Source organism: Salvelinus alpinus, chromosome 5 (assembly GCF_045679555.1).
Source record: "Salvelinus alpinus chromosome 5, SLU_Salpinus.1, whole genome shotgun sequence".
NCBI classification, from domain to species: domain Eukaryota; kingdom Metazoa; phylum Chordata; class Actinopteri; order Salmoniformes; family Salmonidae; genus Salvelinus; species Salvelinus alpinus.
The window spans coordinates 46,087,491-46,110,327 of NC_092090.1; the positions used below are offsets into that span (position 1 = coordinate 46,087,491).

The following is a 22,837-nucleotide window of genomic DNA, read 5'->3' on the forward strand; positions in this document are numbered from 1 at the left end:
AGTCAGTCTCTATTCTGACAGTTTAAACTGTTTAAATTTTGCCAGTCGAAACTTCTAACTTCAACCACATACCTTTAGGGTCGGCCATTCCTGACAGAATCCGAAAGCAAGCAAATGTTACAATAGTCAAAACGAGCATAATGTGGTTGAGATCTGTGTGCGTGTACATGATTGAGTCAGTGTACAAACTATTAGGTCTATACCCATTCTTCATGCTCTGAAAGTCCATATAAGCTGTAACTGGCCTTTAGATGGAATGTAGCACAGCCTGCAAAGAGATGTACACATTTTGAATGTACCATAAACAGCAGAACGATTAATGAATTATGCAGAGGCCATAATAACTGGACAGGGAAAAACTTTTCGGCAGAAGAGGTGTAGCTTTTAGAGTCCAGTGTCCAACTACTGCTTGAGCGTTCTTACATTTTGTGAGACTCCGCCAAGTAAAGCTTTGACTGAGCCAGCATTACCTGTGTTTTGCAAATCAACAAACCATTCATCTACAAAAAAAAAAAAAAAGGATTATCTGCCACTCACCACACTGCCAGTGTGCTTTACTCAAAAGTGGAAGTGAGCCTAAAGCATAGCAGAGTGATTACCAATGCCTTCCAGAAACCCATTTTTAATATCGAAGAGCAGAGCAGAGGAGATGGAGTCTCTGTAGAGTGAATTCTTCAAAAGGGATTGTGTATGGCTACTTTATCTCTGAACAATAACTTCATATAATACTGTAGACACTCTATTCTAACCACTGGGGCCTCTGACGACACTTAGCACTTACTTACTTCATTAAAAAAATACTTAATGGAGTAAGTAGGTACTTTAAAAAAAAATCATTTGGTGACGAGAAAGCTGCTGCCAGCTGTCCGACACAGCTCTCGGGAAAGTATTACAAAATCCAAATGCATATCCTTTGGGAATTTCCAGGCAAGATTTTAAAGAGCCCATAACAGTATGAGGGAGCACTGGTGTGTTCCTGCCATAGACCCTGACTCAGCTCATCCTGAATTATCCCCATAAAATGTTCCTCCTTCATAAGACCTATGAGGGTTGAGAAACATCTTCAAGTAATGGCCACCATCACTGGCTCCACAGCTCAACACTACCCCTAGACAACATGCCCAACACACCATAGCCTCTAAAGCAGGGGTACTCAACCCGGGAATCCACAGACCCATAGGTACTGCAGTTGTTCCAATAAAAAAAACCACAAATAACTAAAAAGCATGTATTTCAATGTTATGAATATTGCTAGCAACAACAAAATAAACATGTTGAATTACATACCTTCAGTAGAAAAGGGAATATAATTTCTAAATGATGTCAACTCCTAATATTGAGCTAATTACACTCATTGGAGCCTATTACACAAACTGGAGTATCTGACATTTTGTTTTGAAAAAGCACCCGCGAGTACCAGTCACTGCCACTGGTAAGCTTTCTTGACTGCTGCCATTTGTGAAAATGTGTTTGGAGTTACGTTTCTATCTAATAGGCTATGTTAGAGTTTACACTTCCTACTCCATTTATAATATGGGGAGGTCAAAATAAAAACAATGTACCAAATCTATTAATTAAAACAAATATTGATTGCTGGCCTTCGAATGGCGCAGTGGTCTAAGGCACCGCATCACAGTGCAAGAGGAGTTACTACAGAACCGGGTTCATTCCCGGGCTGTGCTACAACCGGCCGTGGCACAGCTCGGGACGGCGCACAATTGGCCCAGCGTCGTCCGAGTTAGGGGAAGGTTTGGCCGGGGGGATTTTTACTTGGCTCATCGCACCCTAGCGACTCCTTGTGGCAGGCCGGGTGCCTGCAGGCTGAGTTGAGTTGAACTTGGTTTGCGAGTTGAACGGTGTTTCCACCGGCACATTGGTGTGGCTGGCTTCCGGGTTAAGCTGGCGGGTGTTAAGGAGCGCGGTTAGGCGGGTCATGTTTCGAAGGACGCATGACTCCACCTTCGCCTCTCCCGAGCCCGTTGGGGAGTTTCAGCGATGAGGCAAGATCGAAATTGGGGAGAAAAAAAGTGGGGCAAAATACAAACAAATGTTTTAAATAATAATGTTGCTTACTTCTCCTTGCTATTCACCTGATAAGAAAAGATTGAGAACATTTGTTTTGTTATGATGGGGGTCCCTTGGTCGCCAGGTTTACCATGTGTCCCTGGGCAAGAAAAGGTTGAAGACCCCCTGCTCTAATGTCTTGCTTTATTGCATCCTGATGAAACATTGAGAATAAATAATTCTAATAATATAACCAGTTGGTGAATCGCATCTCTGCATGTCTGGCAGACATATCAGTGTGGATGACGGATCACCACCTCAAGCTGAACCTCGGCAAGACGGAGCTGCTCTTCCTCCCGGGGAAGGACTGCCCGTTCCATGATCTCGCCATCACGGTTGACAACTCCATTGTGTCCCTCCTCCCAGAGTGCTAAGAACCTTGGCGTGATCCTGGACAACACCCTGTCGTTCTCAACTAACATCAAGGCGGTGACCCGTTCCTGTAGGTTCATGCTCTACAACATTCGCAGAGTACGACCCTGCCTCACGCAGGAAGCGGCGCAGGTCCTAATCCAGGCACTTGTCATCTCCCGTCTGGATTACTGCAACTCGCTGTTGGCTGGGCTCCCTGCCTGTGCCATTAAACCCCTACAACTCATCCAGAACGCCGCAGCCCGTCTGGTGTTCAACTTTCCCAAGTTCTCTCACGTCACCCCGCTCCTCCGCTCTCTCCACTGGCTTCCAGTTGAAGCTCGCATCCGCTACAAGACCATGGTGCTTGCCTACGGAGCTGTGAGGGGAACGGCACCTCCGTACCTTCAGGCTCTGATCAGGCCCTACACCCAAACAAGGGCACTGCGTTCATCCACCTCTGGCCTGCTCGCCTCCCTACCTCTGAGGAAGTACAGTTCCTGCTCAGCCCAGTCAAAACTGTTCGCTGCTCTGGCACCCCAATGGTGGAACAAACTCCCTCACGACGCCAGGTCAGCGGAGTCAATCACCACCTTCCGGAGACACCTGAAACCCCACCTCTTTAAGGAATACCTAGGATAGGATAAAGTAATCCTTCTAACCCCCCCCCCCCTTAAAAGAGTTAGATGCACTATTGTAAAGTGGTTGTTCCACTGGATATCATAAGGTGAATGCACCAATTTGTAAGTCGCTCTGGATAAGAGCGTCTGCTAAATGACTTAAATGTAAATGTAATAAATGATACAGTCTAATAATATCCAAGATATTTTAGGGTTATTTTTAGGAGGGTACAACATCTTGTGCAGGCCCTGTGCACATAGAATTCAGCTGGGTACACTTCCTGGGATATGACACACTGCACAACAGAAAATCTGTTGCCCGTCTGGCAATGGAGAAATGAGTCCAAAAGCAGGACATTTCCTAAATCCCCAATGTATTGAGCTTAATGCTGACAGCTGGAAACTTCCACTTTTCTATGGTGAGTGCACATAAGCATTCAGTGGTGACAACCGGGTAGCAGACAGCAGGCCGTTACTAGCCTAAATGCTGACTGGATACTAACAGCCCGATCTGCAGTCTGATCACAGAAAAGAAAATTCAGATATTCTAACATTGTTATCATCCTGTTACATAACTTTCCCTGACCGTAGTCGGAACATCATTACAACCACTGCACAACTTCAGCAAAACCGAAGAGCATTGACAAGAGAACAATAAAAATTGTAATGGGAAACAAGACAGCAGAGAGGAAGCCGAATGCATTTCATACTTTCTATATCCGCTGAAAGTTACCCAAACAGGAAACGTAAAAGAGAGGAGGAAAATAGCAGGAGTGGGGATGCAATCAGCCATACTGGAGATCTCTGCTCAACACCATGACAATCCACTCCACTCTTATAAGAGGGGGTTCAACAGTTACACCTATTAAAATGACAGGCATGATGTTGGCAGGCTCTCCCACACTAAAACCACTACACTGCTCTGTCTGAGTGTCCATCAACCACAGCGTCAAATGCCTCCAAGAGAGCTCCCATAATGGAAATAAAAAAGGTAGTCGCCATTCCATCTATAAAGAGAGACTACTGCATTACTGAGTCAGGACCCGCTAAGATATTCTAACGCAGCCACTCAAGCACTCAGTAACCCCAGCCGGGACGCTTTGATTCAAACCGTATCTTTGTTATTTTGAAGAGCAAATACATGTGAAAAATGCAAATGACAAAAACTAAATTTTATATGAACATTTAAACAGTATGGTTTACTCTTCGCTAATGCATTTCCAAAGGAAGGTTCTAAATCGGAGGCTCAGTTTTCCCATTGGGCTTTGGGGGATAGCCTACGCACACATATTTTTGGAAGGCTAACAAAGTGCAGGCAATGCATATTCAACAGCTTTCCCAATACAAAGTACATGGAGATGACGGTCAGACTTATCTTGGTTTGACAGAGCCTGAGCCAACTGGGTGATGGTGTACTTCGAAAAGGGATGGGCAACTTAGGATGGTGGTGGTGGGGGGGGGGGGGGGGGCACAATTTTTTTAAACTCCTGATGAGGGGCCACAATTGCACAGCTAAAGAAAATAACTTGAGCAGAGAAACAATTGAAGCAGTGATCAGGAAGAGGTGTTGGAAATGAGGAGGCGGTACACTGTACACACATCAGTTTGGGACTTGCTCGTGTACATAAGCTACACCTCAAAATATGCCTTCTGTTACACATATTTACTTTTGCCAGGAAGGTATCAAAGAAAAACCATGAGGCGCTCTTTAACATGTATAATGCGGTTCTCAACCCTCCCACCTGTTATCAGCATGGGAGCTGCTACTGCAAATTCCAAGGTACATGAGAATAAATTATATGACTTATTCAAAGGGTGAACATTAAAAAGGAGGGAATTGTTTTCTTCTACACATCAGCAAGAAGTAGCTCCCTACAGAAGAGAAGCTCAAGAGATTTACTTTGGAGGAGAGGTGGATTTAGGATGGAGGGACTGAAGAGAAAAAGAGCGTAGGGATAAGCTGGAAAGACAACAGCGGAGGGTTGGAGGAGAGGGAAGAGGGATGAAGCAGAAACAGGGTGGGGGTGAAGAGAAGGCAAACCGAGTGAGAGACTGATCAGAGACCGAAGAGGGGAATGAGGTTATAGGGGACTGAAGCAGGGCAAAGTGACAAGAGAGTGACAAGCCCCTCTTTTCACAGTATGTCAGAGAGCTGGAGCGTCACATAATAAAATACACCTGGCATATCCTCTCTCCACTTGGCTGCACATGTGATTTCCCTGAAGTTCATATTTTTATGTTTGGCGGCAGTCCCAAGACAAAGCCCAAGTGGGGGAAGAGGAACATCGGGCCCCTTGCTGTTCAACTTCTGGGAAAGAGCCAACATGACCGACGGACTGTCTTAGAGCTGGCTGCCTTAATGAATTAAGACTTCCTGTCTCACTGATAAAACATGCCTCCAGATACTCTCACTGCCACATCTGAACACGCACTTAGAGCCTGATACAATAATATTGAATTATAACAGTATGGATTAAAGCACAAACCATTCTATATTGCATCATACACATGCCAATGGTTTGACCTCTGAGTAATGTGCACTACATTTAACCAATGATGAGAATACAAGCTCTGGGCTAAATCCACTGCCGCTGACGACACTGTGCCTTTAATTTCATAAAATAGGAGCAGCCAATAAATAGCCATCACTAGCCAGCTACGCAACCCTGCACCTTAGAAGCTGCTATATATATATTATATACACTGCTCAAAAAAATAAAGGGAACACTAAAATAACACATTCTAGATCTGAATGAATGAAATATTCTTATTAAATACTTTTTTCTTTACATAGTTGAATGTGCTGACAACAAAATCACACAAAAATGATCAATGGAAATCAAATTTATCAACCCATGGAGGTCTGGATTTGGAGTCACACTCAAAATTAAAGTGGAAAACCACACTACAGGCTGATCCAACTTTGATGTAATGTCCTTAAAACAAGTCAAAATGAGGCTCAGTAGTGTGTGTGGCCTTCACGTGCCTGTATGACCTCCCTACAACGCCTGGGCATGCTCCTGATGAGGTGGCGGATGGTCTCCTGAGGGATCTCCTCCCAGACCTGGACTAAAGCATCCGCCAACTCCTGGACAGTCTGTGGTGCAACGTGGCGTTGGTGGATGGAGCGAGACATGATGTCCCAGATGTGCTCAATTGGATTCAGGTCTGGGGAATGGGCGGGCCAGTCCATAGCATCAATGCCTTCCTCTTGCAGGAACTGCTGACACACTCCAGCCACATGAGGTCTAGCATTGTCTTGCATTAGGAGGAACCCAGGGCCAACCGCACCAGCATATGGTCTCACAAGGGGTCTGAGGATCTCATCTCGGTACCTAATGGCAGTCAGGCTACCTCTGGCGAGCACACGGAGGGCTGTGCGCCCCCCCAAAGAAATGCCACCCCACACCATGACTCACCCACCGCCAAACCGGTCATGCTGGAGGATGTTGCAGGCAGCAGAACGTTCTCCACGGCGTCTCCAGACTCTGTCACATCTGTCACGTGCTCAGTGTGAACCTGCTTTCATCTGTGAAGAGCACAGGGCGCCAGTGGCGAATTTGCCAATCTTGGGGTGTTGGGCTGTAAGCACAACCCCCACCTGTGGACGTCGCGGCCTCATACCACCCTCATGGAGTCTGTTTCTGACCGTTTGAGCAAACACATGCACATTTGTGGCCTGCTGGAGGTCATTTTGCAGGGCTCTGGCAGTGCTCCTCCTTGCACAAAGGCGGAGGTAGCGGTCCTGCTGCTGGGTTGTTGCCCTCCTACGGCCTCCTCCACGTCTCCTGATGTACTGGCCTGTCTCCTGGTAGCGCCTCCATGCTCTGGACACTACGCTGACAGACACAGCAAACCTTCTTGCCACAGCTCGCATTGATGTGCCATCCTGGATGAGCTGCACTACCTGAGCCACTTGTGTGGGTTGTAGACTCCGTCTCATGCTACCACTAGAGTGAAAGCACCGCCAGCATTCAAAAGTGACCAAAACATCAGCCAGGAAGCATAGGAACTGAGAAGTGGTCTGTGGTCACCACCTGCAGAACCACTCCTTTATTGGGGGTGTCTTGCTAATTGCCTATAATTTCCACCTGTTGTCTATTCCATTTGCACAACAGCATGTGAAATTTATTGTCAATCAGTGTTGCTTCCAAAGTGGACAGTTTGATTTCACAGAAGTGTGATTGACTTGGAGTTACATTGTGTTGTTCAAGTGTTCCCTTTATTTTTTTGAGCAGTGTATATACAGTGGGGAGAACAAGTATTTGATACACTGACAATTTTGCAGGTTTTCCTACTTACAAAGCATGTAGAGGTCTGTAATTTTTATCATACGTACACTTCAACTGTGAGAGAAGGAATCTAGCTTCTACCAGAGCTTGACGCCCTGATAAGTTCCTTTCCTGAGGATGGCTCACCTCTCACAGTTCTGGGTGACTTTAACCTCCCCACGTCTACCTTTGACTCATTCCTCTCTGCCTCCTTCTTTCCACTCCTCTCCTCTTTTGACCTCACCCTCTCACCTTCCCCCCCTACTCACAAGGCAGGCAATACGCTTGACCTCATCTTTACTAGATGCTGTTCTTCCACTAATCTCATTGCAACTCCCCTCCAAGTCTCCGACCACTACCTTGTATCCTTTTCCCTCTCGCTCTCATCCAACACTTCCCACACTGCCCCTACTCGGATGGTATCGCGCCGTCCCAACCTTCGCTCTCTCTCCCCCGCTACTCTCTCCTCTTCCATCCTATCATCTCTTCCCTCTGCTCAAACCTTCTCCAACCTATCTCCTGATTCTGCCTCCTCAACCCTCCTCTCCTCCCTTTCTGCATCCTTTGACTCTCTATGTCCCCTATCCTCCAGGCCGGCTCGGTCCTCCCCTCCTGCTCCGTGGCTCGACGACTCATTGCGAGCTCACAGAACAGGGCTCCGGGCAGCCGAGCGGAAATGGAGGAAAACTCGCCTCCCTGCGGACCTGGCATCCTTTCACTCCCTCCTCTCTACATTCTCCTCTTCTGTCTCTGCTGCTAAAGCCAATTTCTACCACTCTAAATTCCAAGCATCTGCCTCTAACCCTAGGAAGCTCTTTGCCACCTTCTCCTCCCTCCTGAATCCTCCTCCCCCTCCTCCCCCCTCCTCCCTCTCTGCTGATGACTTCGTCAACCATTTTGAAAAGAAGGTCGACGACATCCGATCCTCGTTTGCTAAGTCAAACGACACCGCTGGTTCTGCTCACACTGCCCTACCCTGTGCTTTGTCCTCTTTCTCCCCTCTCTCTCCAGATGAAATCTCGCGTCTTGTGACGGCCGGCCGCCCAACAACCTGCCCGCTTGACCCTATCCCCTCCTCTCTTCTCCAGACCATTTCCGGAGACCTTCTCCCTTACCTCACCTCGCTCATCAACTCATCCTTGACCGCTGGCTACGTCCCTTCCGTCTTCAAGAGAGCGAGAGTTGCACCCCTTCTGAAAAAACCTACACTCGATCCCTCCGATGTCAACAACTACAGACCAGTATCCCTTCTTTCTTTTCTCTCCAAAACTCTTGAACGTGCCGTCCTTGGCCAGCTCTCCTGCTATCTCTCTCAGAATGACCTTCTTGATCCAAATCAGTCAGGTTTCAAGACTAGTCATTCAACTGAGACTGCTCTTCTCTGTGTCACGGAGGCGCTCCGCACTGCTAAAGCTAACTCTCTCTCCTCTGCTCTCATCCTTCTAGACCTATCGGCTGCCTTTGATACTGTGAACCATCAGATCCTCCTCTCCACCCTCTCCGAGCTGGGCATCTCCGGCGCGGCCCACGCTTGGATTGCGTCCTACCTGACAGGTCGCTCCTACCAGGTGGCGTGGCGAGAATCTGTCTCCGCACCACGTGCTCTCACCACTGGTGTCCCCCAGGGCTCTGTTCTAGGCCCTCTCCTATTCTCGCTATACACCAAGTCACTTGGCTCTGTCATATTCTCACATGGTCTCTCCTATCATTGCTATGCAGACGACACACAATTAATCTTCTCCTTTCCCCCCTCTGATAACCAGGTAGTGAATCGCATCTCTGCATGTCTGGCAGACATATCAGTGTGGATGACGGATCACCACCTCAAGCTGAACCTCGGCAAGACGGAGCTGCTCTTCCTCCCGGGGAAGGACTGCCCGTTCCATGATCTCGCCATCACGGTTGACAACTCCATTGTGTCCTCCTCCCAGAGTGCTAAGAACCTTGGCGTGATCCTGGACAACACCCTGTCGTTCTCAACTAACATCAAGGCGGTGACCCGTTCCTGTAGGTTCATGCTCTACAACATTCGCAGAGTACGACCCTGCCTCACGCAGGAAGCGGCGCAGGTCCTAATCCAGGCACTTGTCATCTCCCGTCTGGATTACTGCAACTCGCTGTTGGCTGGGCTCCCTGCCTGTGCCATTAAACCCCTACAACTCATCCAGAACGCCGCAGCCCGTCTGGTGTTCAACTTTCCCAAGTTCTCTCACGTCACCCCGCTCCTCCGCTCTCTCCACTGGCTTCCAGTTGAAGCTCGCATCCGCTACAAGACCATGGTGCTTGCCTACGGAGCTGTGAGGGGAACGGCACCTCCGTACCTTCAGGCTCTGATCAGGCCCTACACCCAAACAAGGGCACTGCGTTCATCCACCTCTGGCCTGCTCGCCTCCCTACCTCTGAGGAAGTACAGTTCCCGCTCAGCCCAGTCAAAACTGTTCGCTGCTCTGGCACCCCAATGGTGGAACAAACTCCCTCACGACGCCAGGTCAGCGGAGTCAATCACCACCTTCCGGAGACACCTGAAACCCCACCTCTTTAAGGAATACCTAGGATAGGATAAAGTAATCCTTCTAACCCCCCCCTCCCTTAAAAGAGTTAGATGCACTATTGTAAAGTGGTTGTTCCACTGGATATCATAAGGTGAATGCACCAATTTGTAAGTCGCTCTGGATAAGAGCGTCTGCTAAATGACTTAAATGTAAATGTAAATGTAAATCTAAAACAAAAATCCAGAAAATCACATTGTATGATTTTTTATTAATTAATTTGCATTTTATTGCATGACATAAGTATTTGATACATCAGAAAAGCAGAACTGAATATTTGGTACAGAAACCTTAGTTTGCAATTACAGAGATCATACGTTTCCTGTAGTTCTTGACCAGGTTTGCACACACTGCAGCAGGGATTTTGGCCCACTCCTCCATACAGACCTTCTCCAGATCCTTCAGGTTTCGGGGCTGTCGCTGGGCAATACGGACTTTCGGCTCCCTCCAAAGATTTTCTATTGGGTTCAGGTCTGGAGACTGGCTAGGCCACTCCAGGACCTTGAGATGCTTCTTACGGAGCCACTCCTTAGTTGCCCTGGCTGTGTGTTTCGTGTCGTTGTCATGCTGGAAGACCCAGCCACGACCCATCTTCAATGCTCTTACTGAGGGAAGGAGGTTGTTGGCCAAGATCTCGCGATACATGGCCCCATCCATCCTCCCTTCAATACGGTGCAGTCGTCCTGTCCCCTTTGCAGAAAAGCATCCCCAAAGAATGATGTTTCCACCTCCATGCTTCACGGTTGGGATGGTGTTCTTGGGGTTGTACTCATCCTTCTATTCCTCCAAACACGGCGAGTGGAGTTTAGAGCAAAAAGCTCTATTTTTGTCTCATCAGACCACATGACCTTCTCCCATTCCTCCTCTGGATCATCCAGATGGTCATTGGCAAACTTCAGACGGGCCTGGACATGCGCTGGCTTGAGCAGGGGGACCTTGCGTGCGCTGCAGGATTTTAATCCATGACGGCGTAGTGTGTTACTAATGGTTTTCTTTGAGACTGTGGTCCCAGCTCTCTTCAGGTCATTGACCAGGTCCTGCCGTGTAGTTCTGGGCTGATCCCTCACATTCCTCATGATCATTGATGCCCCACGAGGTGAGATCTTGCATGGAGCCCCAGACCGAGGGTGATTGACCGTCATCTTGAACTTCTTCCATTTTCTAATAATTGTGCCAACAGTTGTTGCCTTCTCACCAAGCTGCTTGGCTATTGTCCTGTAGCCCATCCCAGCCTTGTACAGGTCTACAATTTATCCCTGATGTCCTTACACAGCTCTCTGGTCTTGGCCATTGTGGAGAGGTTGGAGTCTGTTTGATTGAGTGTGTGGACAGGTGTCTTTTATACAGGTAACGAGTTCAAACAGGTGCAGTTAATACAGGTAATGAGTGGAGAACAGGAGGGCTTCTTAAAGAAAAACTAACAGGTCTGTGAGAGCCGGAATTCTTACTGGTTGGTAGGTGATCAAATACTTATGTCATGCAATAAAATGCAAATTAATTACTTAAAAATCATACAATGTGATTTTCTGGATTTTTGTTTTAGATTCCGTCTCTCACAGTTGAAGTGTACCTATGATAAAAATGACAGACCTCTACATGCTTTGTAAGTAGGAAAACCTGCAAAATCGGCAGTGTATCAAATACTTGTTCTCCCCACTGTATATATATATATATTTTTTTAAATCACTCGTCACTTTAATAATGTTAACATACTGCTTTACTCATATGTATATGCTGTATTCTATTCTACAGTATTTTAGGCAATGCCACTGACATTGCTCATCCTAATATTTATACATTTCTTAATTCCATTCTTTTACTTTTAGATTTGTGTGTATAGTTGTGAATCTTTAGATACTACTGCACTGTTGGAGCTAGGAACACAAGCATTTCGCTTCACCCGCAATAACATATGTGACCAATAAAATTTGATTTAGATTATGGTCACAGGCCGTTAACTCAGCCATAAAACATTTAACAAGATCTCACATGATCAAAATTTCACAGGACTATAAGCCGTGGCCTGCGAGCAATAAACTGAAGAAAATACTACATTTATCGAAATGGGAAGAACTTTCACATAATAGAGAAAGACATCATAAAAAAAGAGGCATGAAATAGCAGTGTACAGATGTGAAGTATTGTGTGTTATGCATTAAAAGCTGTACGGCTGAGGGACTTTATGTAAGGGTGTCATCAGTTCGAGCAATATCGATGTTGCATGCATATCTGTGATGCCCCGACCAACATGTCAATGCACAGAGGGGTGAAAAGATGACACATCTGCCACCAGCCCAGTCGAAGGAGAAAACACCAGAGGGGGACAAGAGAGGTAGAGCAGAACTAAAAGCAACTTCTCTATAGACTGCGTCGCAAGACAATACTTGCAACTTGGTTTCTGGCATCGAAAATATGGTGCTAATAAGATTTTTGAAAGGAAGTTGGACATAGACAGGAGATGGTAGAGACTAATGATGCATGATTTACTGGTACGATGAAAATAGTGGGGAAATGAGCCAAAATATTCTGAAAAACCATTGTCTGTGTTTCTATCAGATCAATTCCATTTTGTGTGCTGACTGAACCCGTAACCCTCTCTGTCCACTCCATTACAGTCAGTCTCCACAGTTCTTCTCCACTGGGATTGGTAATTGCAGTGGGTTCACTCAGGGTTACAGGCTGAGCAGATAATATCACCCTGTCGGTTCCCTTCTCTCCTGACCTTTGGGGTGACAATGACATGTCATCGCAGGTCACCTTCTCCATTTACAAATTCTCTTTCTGCTCAGACACTGATTGGCCACCAAGATGGGAAGGGACATAGTTGAGCGGCTAAACCGGGTCTAGACTGTCTCTTAAACTCTGAATGACATGTCCACTGTACCTCGTGTCTTTACGCAAGTTTAAATTAAAATGCACTTTTTATATCACAAATTTAAAACAGTGAACCCCTAAAAGACAAAACCCTGTCATGGAAAAAAAGATAACTGCCAGTTATATAAATGTGAACCAGCATCATTTATTTTTAGAATGATTAAAGATTAGCATTTCTATCTCTTACATAAAAGGCACATATACAAGTATATGGTTACTACTGTCCTCTGCTGGTGAAAATTATAAATATGAATATATAAAAATGCCAGTTCTCAATTTTCACATCATCCAAAAACAAAAGACTAGACCATCTATGAACGGAGCTATGCTGAATGGCTGTGAAAGGTAATTTAAAGTCAAACACCCCATACGCCGCTGTGGCATTTCAAGAGCGACATTACAAACCATCATCAACACAGGTGTCACAGTAATCAGCGTAGGAAGCAAATGGAGGGCTGGGTGGAGAACATCTCTCCTGACTCAAGAGGCATGGAACCTGGTGTAATTTCTCCATTTATTAACTTGACGACACACACACACACACAAACGGAGACACTTTTCATGCAAGTTGAAAGGAAACACTAATTGTAAAACATTTGATATTTGTAAGTTTCAGCAGTGGGCAAGTCACACACAATGACAGTGATACAGTACAATGAGAAACAACACCGTAAACAACACGGAAGCCACAGCAGCACTCTAATTTCTCGCGGTGACTATCGGTCCTTGTCGGACAATGGAAGCAAAGGGTGAGTGGGACTATTTGGCTTGGTTTGACATGAGCTGTGAATGTGCTCTACCTTTGGATATGACGAGTCAGAAACCATTAAGAATGCAAAAGCACGCGTGAGACGGGACTTCAGAGAACCTCACTTTTTTTTCTTTTTTTTTTTTTACACATGAATCATGTCAGGGGAAAAAAAATTGTTTGGTAAGTTTGCTCTTTGGGGCTGGTGTGGGCGTTCCAGCATGTTTGCAAGAGTGTGGGCGGCAGGGGAAAGAGGTTCTGAAGCACTCTCGTTGACGAATTCATTACCTGCAACGTCCACATCAATACCACTGGAGCATGTGGATTGTGCTCCAAAAGCGTGGGTGGAGAGCACAGGGCAGTCATTACGCAGAGGCCCTCTTCGCAAACACTTACCTGTGCTGCTGCACTAATACTCATGAGTGGCTGAACTGCTCATCCATCTGAAAATGGTACATTGTGTGGGCAACCAGGTCCTAAAGCACCCACGTGATCCGAAATATTATAGGAATTGCCAGCTTTGCTTGCAGCCTAGATACCAAAACGAGACAAAAACACGAGGGATAACTCTGCCTACCTGCTAGGACCCTGTTGACGGAGGAATGGGTGGCCAGGCCAGGCTGGCCCCTCTCATGGTGGAAGATCCCAGCATATGGCAGATACTCAGGCAGTAGGAACCTCCTTGAACAAACAGAGAAGCATCAAGTTACATAGAATCACACAACTGAGAGTTCACTCACCCCATAACTAAGATGACATGAGAAAATTGGAGACCATCCATGTCGCGTAATAGGGGACTAAAATATGGGACTAAAAAGCATATGCAAGTCTATAATAGCCTTACCTGACTCTACATTGTTGCACAAACTGATGATTGTGCTGTATGATTTTGCTAATGATCACCACTGGTTTTGGGTAGACCGATTCTAAATCAAACTTCTGAAAAAATTTGAGAATATGTAAAACATTTCCTGTATCCAAATCTCGGGACACAGAGTCCCATTATGTCATTGGCAGCTCATATTTTTGGCCCCCAAAAAAAACATCCATTGGAATATGAAGAGCCAATAAGTGTAATGTATTCAGAGTCCAGGAGCACAACTGATGAGTTTGGATAGGTTGACTATTTCTTGGTTTTCCCGTATCTTTCTTTTTTAGTTAAGTATTTATTGTATGCTGTGTGGAGCTGTTTTTTTATTGTAGGGATGGCTGTTTTTGTTTGTTTTCTCTGCATTGTGTGTATTCCATCAGCGAAACCAGTGGAATCGATTTAATGCGTTATCCCTTGGGTTGTACTCTGTGCATCTTTTTCCTAATAAAATCAATCAATTAATCATATCAGGGCCACCCACCGGGGAACAAATCTGCCAAGCGAGGGGGCAGACATACGTGCGTTGCGTGGAGCTCTGTGTCTGGCGCGATCACCGTTATCCCTGTGAAGACAGGGAGAGGGAGATAACAGACAAACATATACAAGGAGTACTTCAAATTAAAAGCCTCAGGTTAACTGAGAGACCGTAGCTGGGCTCACTATATAGTGCAGGCTCACTTAAAAGTTTGATGTTAGCCTAACTTAGTGGCTTGAGACCCAGACCAAAGGGAGAAAGTTGCAGTACTGCTTGTGATTATCCAGCAGCCTCAAAAACCAAGCAGCCAAACAGAAACTCCAGAGAAGATTTGCAAAAGTTTGAAATGCTGCAATGCCTAAAGATGGTCATTTATGGTAAAGATGGTCATTTATGGTAAAGATGGTCATTTATGGTAAAGATGGTCATTTATGGCTCCAATGTTTCTCCATTTACAGGTTTGAAAAACTGCTCATAAGTAGGCCCCTTTTTACAACACCGTACACTCTAGTCCGGACACATTCAAAAGGAGATAAAACAAAGACAAAATATTTCCAGCCTGAGGAGACACTGTATAGAATCAGGACGGTATGTAACCTAGCGGTTAAGAGCGTTGGGCCAGTAACCAAAAGGTAGCTCGTTCGGATCCCTGTGCAGACTAGGTGAAAAATCTGTCGATGTGCCCTTGAGCAAGGCACTTCACCCTAGTTGCTCCTGTTAGTCGCTCTGGATAAGAGCATCTGCTAAAATGTTAATATCTAAACGTGCAAAGGAAGACTGTGCCATAACAGGAACATTGGTTCCTGTAATTTATTCACTGACCCCAGGAGGAACTAAATATGCATCATATTTCCATCAGAGAGTATCAGCTGAGAGGACACGGCCTCTTTGTGATCCACTGGGCGTTTCATATTCAGAATTTGCCTTACACTTCCTGAAAACTGTGACAATGTGAAGGATGTGAGAGGAAATCGGACAAACGTGGAGCCTCTGAAAGTATTCTAAATCGGAAAGCAGGGGCAAATAGAGATGCTTTCATAAATATACAATAACAATAAATATACAATTTCAATAACTGATATGAAATATGCTAACACTTAATACCCTCCGCAATTCATTTCTAAGTCGGGCAGTCAGGTTGGCGGAATAATTCATAAAGCAAATCGGTGAGGTCATATTCTGGCTTTGAGGATGAGCCCATCTCACATCAGTCATCCAGAACTGCATTTTAATACCGGCAAACTGTTGTTTGCTTCGACTGCAATGATACTCTGTGGCCGACTGGCCGTATAACTTCATTCCGTGTATGAAGCTCAAGTCGCAAGTAAAACTATTTTGCTAGCCATGTTATAAATGTCCAGCAAATAAGGAACCAGTTAATTGGTCTAGGAAGACTTCAAACTTGCAAACACACTAAAAATAAAAATGGGGACAAGACGCACCCGTAAGTAAGTGAAATGTCACAAGAAATGTCCACCCTCAGTTTTCTACACTTGCGAAAAATAACTCATTTAGATTAGGCCACAATTCATTTGGGAAAGGAGATGTGAAGGAGAGCTAATAAGTGGTCAAGTGACAGCTGCTTTCTGTGGAAACTGGCAACAGCGTCATCAGCGGTGTCATTATTAAACTGCTGTTCTCTTCGCTCTCTCTGATCAGCATGTTACAAAACAAGGTGAGAGTTTGGAAGAGAATTAGGCTACAGCTCTAAAATGATTTCTTCAGTACACCCTTTTAAAATACCAAATACTGTCACTCTGTGCAGTTCTCAAGGGGAGCATAATCCTGAATCATCTATAGTCGGAGTCTGCTGCTGTATATGTTTTCACAGGACTGTAATCTAGGTTTACTTACAATGAGCGAGTTCTTACGTCATTCCAAAAGCGCCATAGGGTTTGGCTGGCTATAAGGGCATGTTTTTTCACTGTGCAACTGGCACATCATGACCAGTTTAAAGAAAAAGTGAAAATCTGTTCAGTTATTCTGCACGTTAAAATATATGATTTTGTGAAAATCAAACAAAAACACCTATCGAGTGTGCATTGTGTTAAGAATGAATTGTTAAAAAAAAAAAAAAAATCATCACCCGTAGCATCCTGCTCCAGAATAACACAGCTCAGACTTGGCTGCAGACTAACGTCTGACCCTGGTGGCACCGGCCCAATGATTTGGTCGCACCAACATTTTGTGTAACGCAATAGAAAAAAAATCATCAAGTCATTCGCGGTGCTTTATTGAGGAAAATAGACTGTTGAGATGGTGTGATTAAAGAACTACGTTTTTTTCAAACATGTCCAAGCAGGAATGCATGATTCAAGTAATTATTATGTGCAATTAGGCAGTTATTGCTATATTTTACTTTCACAATAGGGCTCCTGACTTCTCCAAATGTTTTGATCAATAGAGATCCATTTGCCTACATGATTGTGTGTACGAGCTAATAGGCTAATTCATTTGGTGCTAATTCACCACCTGAGGAAGTGGAAATCAAAACACATTAGCTAGATCGCTAACTGTAAATATTGCTCATAGTTAGCCGTGCAATTGATCAATCTAATTGTAAATTGAATGTCCTAAAAACTTTAGTGATACTAGCACAGACTGCAAAATGGCCAACGTGGACAAGGCTCCGCATCTCAAAGACATACAGTACCACAAAATTCGTTTAAAAAAAAAAGTGCCAATCACTCATTATTGAAAGTTGAGAAACGTCATACCCGCAGAAATCTGAGACCTCCCTCTCTTCAACTAACAACAGCGTTGTGTCTGTGATGCATAGAGCCATCCCCCCATACTGTTAATTGCACTCACTATGGCTGCAAAGTTCTGATCCACGCCAATCATCTAAAACAATTAGTAAGCAGAAGCGTAAATCTGGAATTGGGGATAAGGGCAAGTCGTCTTGTTATAAGTCCCTAAATCCCACCAGGTTCAATAATGAACGAGAGGGTGGCAGCACATGTCTAATCTTGTCGGAAGAAAACAGACACTGTCTCGCACTGATGTGGAGCTGACGCCACACCATGCAATGACCCAGTTATAACTAGCAACATGGTGATTGGACCGTTTACATGCTCGAGGAAAATGTCCTTGCTGGTTTGATGTAACTCTGAAACCAACCCAAAGGACAATAAAAGGCATTCTAAAAGAGCTGATAGAGCGACGAATAACTTAACTGTTCATTCTGACAAACAGTTGTCATCATTATAAATAATATGTCATCAATTGCTGGGGAGGAAATAGCGCCAGGGGAATTCCTTTGACCTCATTCAGCCAACGATGCTACAGTACAAAGTCTGCAGAGGCCTGAGAAGACTGATGACCTCAAATAAGACCTGGGAGCATTGAGTGTTCCAAACCACTGACCATGGAGTATCAAGGCCCTGTAAGCAACACCATCCCCCTGCACCTTTATCATAGCCAGGCCAGAGGCAATTAACATTTACATATTGAAGGGAAAAAGAAAGAAAAAAACGAATCAATTTGAACAATACGTCACAAATTCAACCTTTGAGAGCCACACATTAGGCATTCGATACGCAAGTTATTTTGTTAGGAGTGTTTATCAGCTGTTTGCTTTGTTAGTCATTATGCACTCCAGATCATACCGAGGGTGTGTGGAGGCATAATGCAGGGAATGCATTTCCCTCACCCATTGGCAATGGTGGCACTAACTTCACAGCAAAATCCACTGACAGAGAAATCACAGCATTCTGCTGTTTTGGTTTCATGCTAATTATTCCATGAATAAAAACCCAAAGCTCTCAACAATTGTAGGCTGTTTTATCATAATGTGTCCTGTAAATGTCTTCATAAACAATAGTCAAGGGATACAAAAGGCATTGGATGTTGTAGGTAGATGACGACTCACTCAAACTCCTCAAAGTCCACCTCGTTGTTCTCAACGGAGGGGGAGCTTCCTGGGCTATCCAAGGTGGATGAGAGAGGCCGCAGTCGGCTCTGGTAGCGTAGTGATCGTTGGCGAATGCTGTCCCGCCGAGATAAGTACTGAATCATCCGCTGGGCGTAATATGCAGCAGGGGACAACCTGTGAACACAGCAAGGACACACAACTAAAATCAATGGTGATCAGATAACCCAGGAGCAATAGAACACAACGGAAATAAGTCTGACTCTGTGCTATCCCAGTCACGTTCTTTTTGTATGTATAGTGTAGATATGTATTTTTTTGAACTGACAAATAAAAACAAGCAAAGCAGGCAGAAAGCAGTGCTAATACTAGAAAAACCTGAACAAACCCAAGACCATGTATTGTCAGAGCCCAAATACAGTAAAAATGGAGCAGGCTTCTTCTTCAAAAAAGTTAACTTCCCTATCTTCCATGCTTCAACTCTGGTGGCCATAGTTACAGTGTGGTTCAATAAACCGCCTCGAACGTTATTTTAGGCCTCACAACCAACAGTGGTGTAAAGCACTTAAGTAAAAATACTTGAAAGTACTACTTAAGTAGTATCTGTACTTTACAATTTTTTATTTTTGACTACTTTTACTTCACTACATTCCTAATCTTCTTTAAGTACTTTTTACTCCATATATTTTCCCTGACACCCAAAAGTACTTGAACACATTTTGAATGCTAAAAGGACAGGAAAATGGTCTTATTCACACACTTATCAAGAGAACTTCCCTCGTCATCCCTACTGCCTCTGATCTGGCGGACTCAATAAGCACATGCTTCGTCTGTAAATTATATGTTAGTGTTAGACCGTGGCCCTAGCTATCCGTAAATTTAAAAAAAGAAAATGAGGCTGTCTGGTCTGCTTATTAAGATTTTTTTTATTATTTACAATTTTACTTTTGATGCTTAAGTATATTTTATCAATTACATGTACTTTTGATACTTAAGTATATTTAAAAGCAAATACTTGGACTTTTACTCAAGTAGTATTTTACTGGGTGACTTTCACTCAAGTCATTTTATATTAAGGCATCTTTACTTTCACTCAAGTATGACAATTGGGTAAATTTTCCCAACACTGGTTGGGAAATATACTTAAGCATCAAAAGTAAAATTGTAAATAAAAATCTTAATAAGCAGACAGCCTCATTTTCTTTTATTAAATTTACAGAGTGCCAGCTCCCGTGAGAGTTAGCTGCGTTCCATTGCATTTCTACAGACGAAGGAATTCTCCGGCTGAAACATTATTGAAGATTATGATAAAAACATCCTAAAGATTGATTTTATACTTCGTTTGACATGTTTCTACGAACTGTAATATGACTTTTCGTCTGAACTTTCGCCTGGACTTGCCCGCGCCTCCTGAGTTTGGATTTGTGTACTAAACGCGTGAACAAAAAGGAGGTATTTGGACATAAATTATGGACTTTATCTAACAAAACAAACATTTGTGGAACTGGGATTCCTGGGAGTGCATTCTGATGAAGATCATCAAAGGTAAGTGAATATTTATAATGCTATTTCTGACTTCTGTTGACTCCACAACATGGCGGGTATCTGTATGGCTTGTTTTTGTGTCTGATCGCCGTACTCAGATTATTGCATGGTGTGCTTTTTCCGAAATCTGACACAGCGGTTGCATTAAGGATAAGTTTATCTATAATTCCATGCATAACAATTGTATCTTTTAGCAATGTTTATTATGAGTATTTCTCTAAATTGATGTGGCTCTCTGCAAAATCACCGGATGTTTTGGAGGCAAAACATTACTGTACATAACGCACCAATGTAAACTAAGATTTTTGGATATAAATATGAACTTCATCGAACAAAACATACATGTATTGTGTAACATGAAGTCCTATGAGTGTCATCTGACGAAGATCAAAGGTTAGTGATTAATTTTATCACTTTCTGCTTTTTGTGACTCCTCTCTTTGGCTGGAAAAATGGCTGTGTTTTTCTGTAACTAGGTGCTGACCTAACAATCGTTTGGTGTGCTTTCGTCATGAAGCCTTTTTGAAATCGGACACTGTGGCTGGATTTACAACAAGTTTATCTTTAAAATGGTGTAAAATACTTGTATGTTTGAGGAATTTTAATTATGTGATTTCTGTTGTTTTGAATTTGACGCACTGCAATTTCACTGGCTGTTGTTGAGGTGGGACGCTAGCGTCCCGAATATCCCAGAGGTTAACACCCCGGCCGTCCTACAATCTAAGCTAGTTGCCCTCAATCTCACACAAATTATCAAGGAACCTACCAGGTACAACCCTAAATCTGTAACCATGGGCACCCTCTTAGATATCATCCTGACCAACTTGCCCTCTAAATACACCTCTGCTGTCTTCAACCAGGATCTCAGCGATCACTGCCTCATTGCCTGCGTCCGTAATGGGTCCGCGGTCAAACAACCACCCCTCATCACTGTCAAACACTCCCTAAAACACTTCAGCAAGCAGGCCTTTCTAATCGACCTGGCCCAGGTATCCTGGAAGGATATTGACCTCATCCCGTCAGTAGAGAATGCCTGGTTGCTCTTCAAAAGTGCTTTCCTCTCCATCTAAAATAAGCATGGCCCATTCAAATGTAGAACTAAGAACAGATATAGCCCTTGGTTCACCCCAGACTTGACTGCCCATGACCAGCACAAAAACATCCTGTGGAGTACTGCATTAGCATCGAATAGCCCCCCCCGCGATATGCAACTTTTCAGGGAAGTCAGGAACTAATATACACAGTCAGTTAGGAAAGCAGAGGCTAGCTTTTTCAAACAGTAATTTGTTTCCTGTAGCACTAATTCCAAAAAGTTTTGGGACACTGTAAAATCCATGGAGAATAAGAGCACCTCCTCCCAGTTGCCCACTGCACTGAGGATAGGAAGCACAGTCACCACTGATAAATCCACGATAATCAATCATTTCAATAAGCATTTTTCCACGGCTGGCCATGCTTTCCACCTGGCTACCCCTACTCCGGCCAACATCTCAGCACCCCCTTCAGCAACTTGCCCAACACCTCCCCCCCACTTCTACTTTACCCAGATCCAGACAGATGATGTTCTGAAAGAACTGCAAAATCTGGATCCCAAAAATCAGCTGGGCTAGACAATCTGGACCCCCTCTATCTAAAATTAGCCGCCGAAATGGTTGCAACCCCTATTACTAGCCTCTCTTTCGTATCGTCTGAGATCCCCAAAGATTGGAAATCTGCCGCGGTCATCTTCCTCTTCAAAGGGGGATACACTCTAGACCCAGACTATTACAGACCTATATCCATCCTGCCCTGCCTTTCTAAAATCGTCGAAAGCCAAGTTAACAAACAGATCACCGACTATTTAGAATCCCACCGTACCGTCTCCACTATGCAATCTGGTTTCCGAGCTGGTCATGGGTGCACCTCAGCCACGCTCTAGGTCCTAAATGATATCATAACCGCCATCGACAAAAGTCAGTACTGTGCAGCTGTCTTCATCGACCTGGCCAAGGCTTTCGACGTGGTCAATCACCGCATTCTTATTGACAGACTCAATAGCCTTGGCTTCTCAAATGACTGCCTCGCCTGGTTCACCAACTACTTCTCAGACAGAGTTCAGTGTGACAAATCTGAGGGCCTGTTGTCCAGACCTCTGGCAGTCTCTATGGGGGTGCCACAGGGTTCAATTCTCGGGCCGACTCTTTTCTCTGTAAATATCAATGATGTCGCTCTTGCTGCGGGTGATTCCATGATCCACCTCTACGCAGACGACACCATTCTGTATACTTCTGGCCCTTCTTTGGACACTGTGCTAACAAACCTCAAAACGAGCTTCAACGCCATACAACACTTCTTCCATGGCCTCCAACTGCTTTTAAATGCTAGTAAAACTAAGTGCATGCTCTTCAACCATTTGCTGCCCGCACCCTCCCGCTGGACTAGCATCACTACTCTGGACGGTTCTGACCTAGAATATGTGGACAAGTACAAATACCTAGCTGTCTGGCTGAACTGTAAACTCTCCTTCCAGACTCACATTAAGCATCTCCAATCCAAAATTAAATCTAGAATCAGCTTCCTATTTCACAACAAAGACACCTTCACTCACGCTGCCAAACAT

General features: G+C 44.5%; 1 protein-coding gene across 2 annotated transcripts in view; it reads right to left on the bottom strand.

The window, feature by feature from the left end:
• Positions 1–22,837, bottom strand: part of ambra1a (autophagy/beclin-1 regulator 1a) — a 103,275-nt gene that overhangs the window by 65,207 nt on the left and 15,231 nt on the right. For both annotated transcript variants that reach the window (XM_071402091.1, XM_071402090.1), the window contains exons 9-11: positions 18,695–18,871; positions 14,830–14,910; positions 14,055–14,158 (exon numbers count right to left, since the gene is read on the bottom strand). In XM_071402091.1, coding sequence (XP_071258192.1) covers positions 14,055–14,158; positions 14,830–14,910; positions 18,695–18,871 — 362 coding nt within the window. The remainder of the gene's footprint in view (positions 1–14,054; positions 14,159–14,829; positions 14,911–18,694; positions 18,872–22,837) is intronic.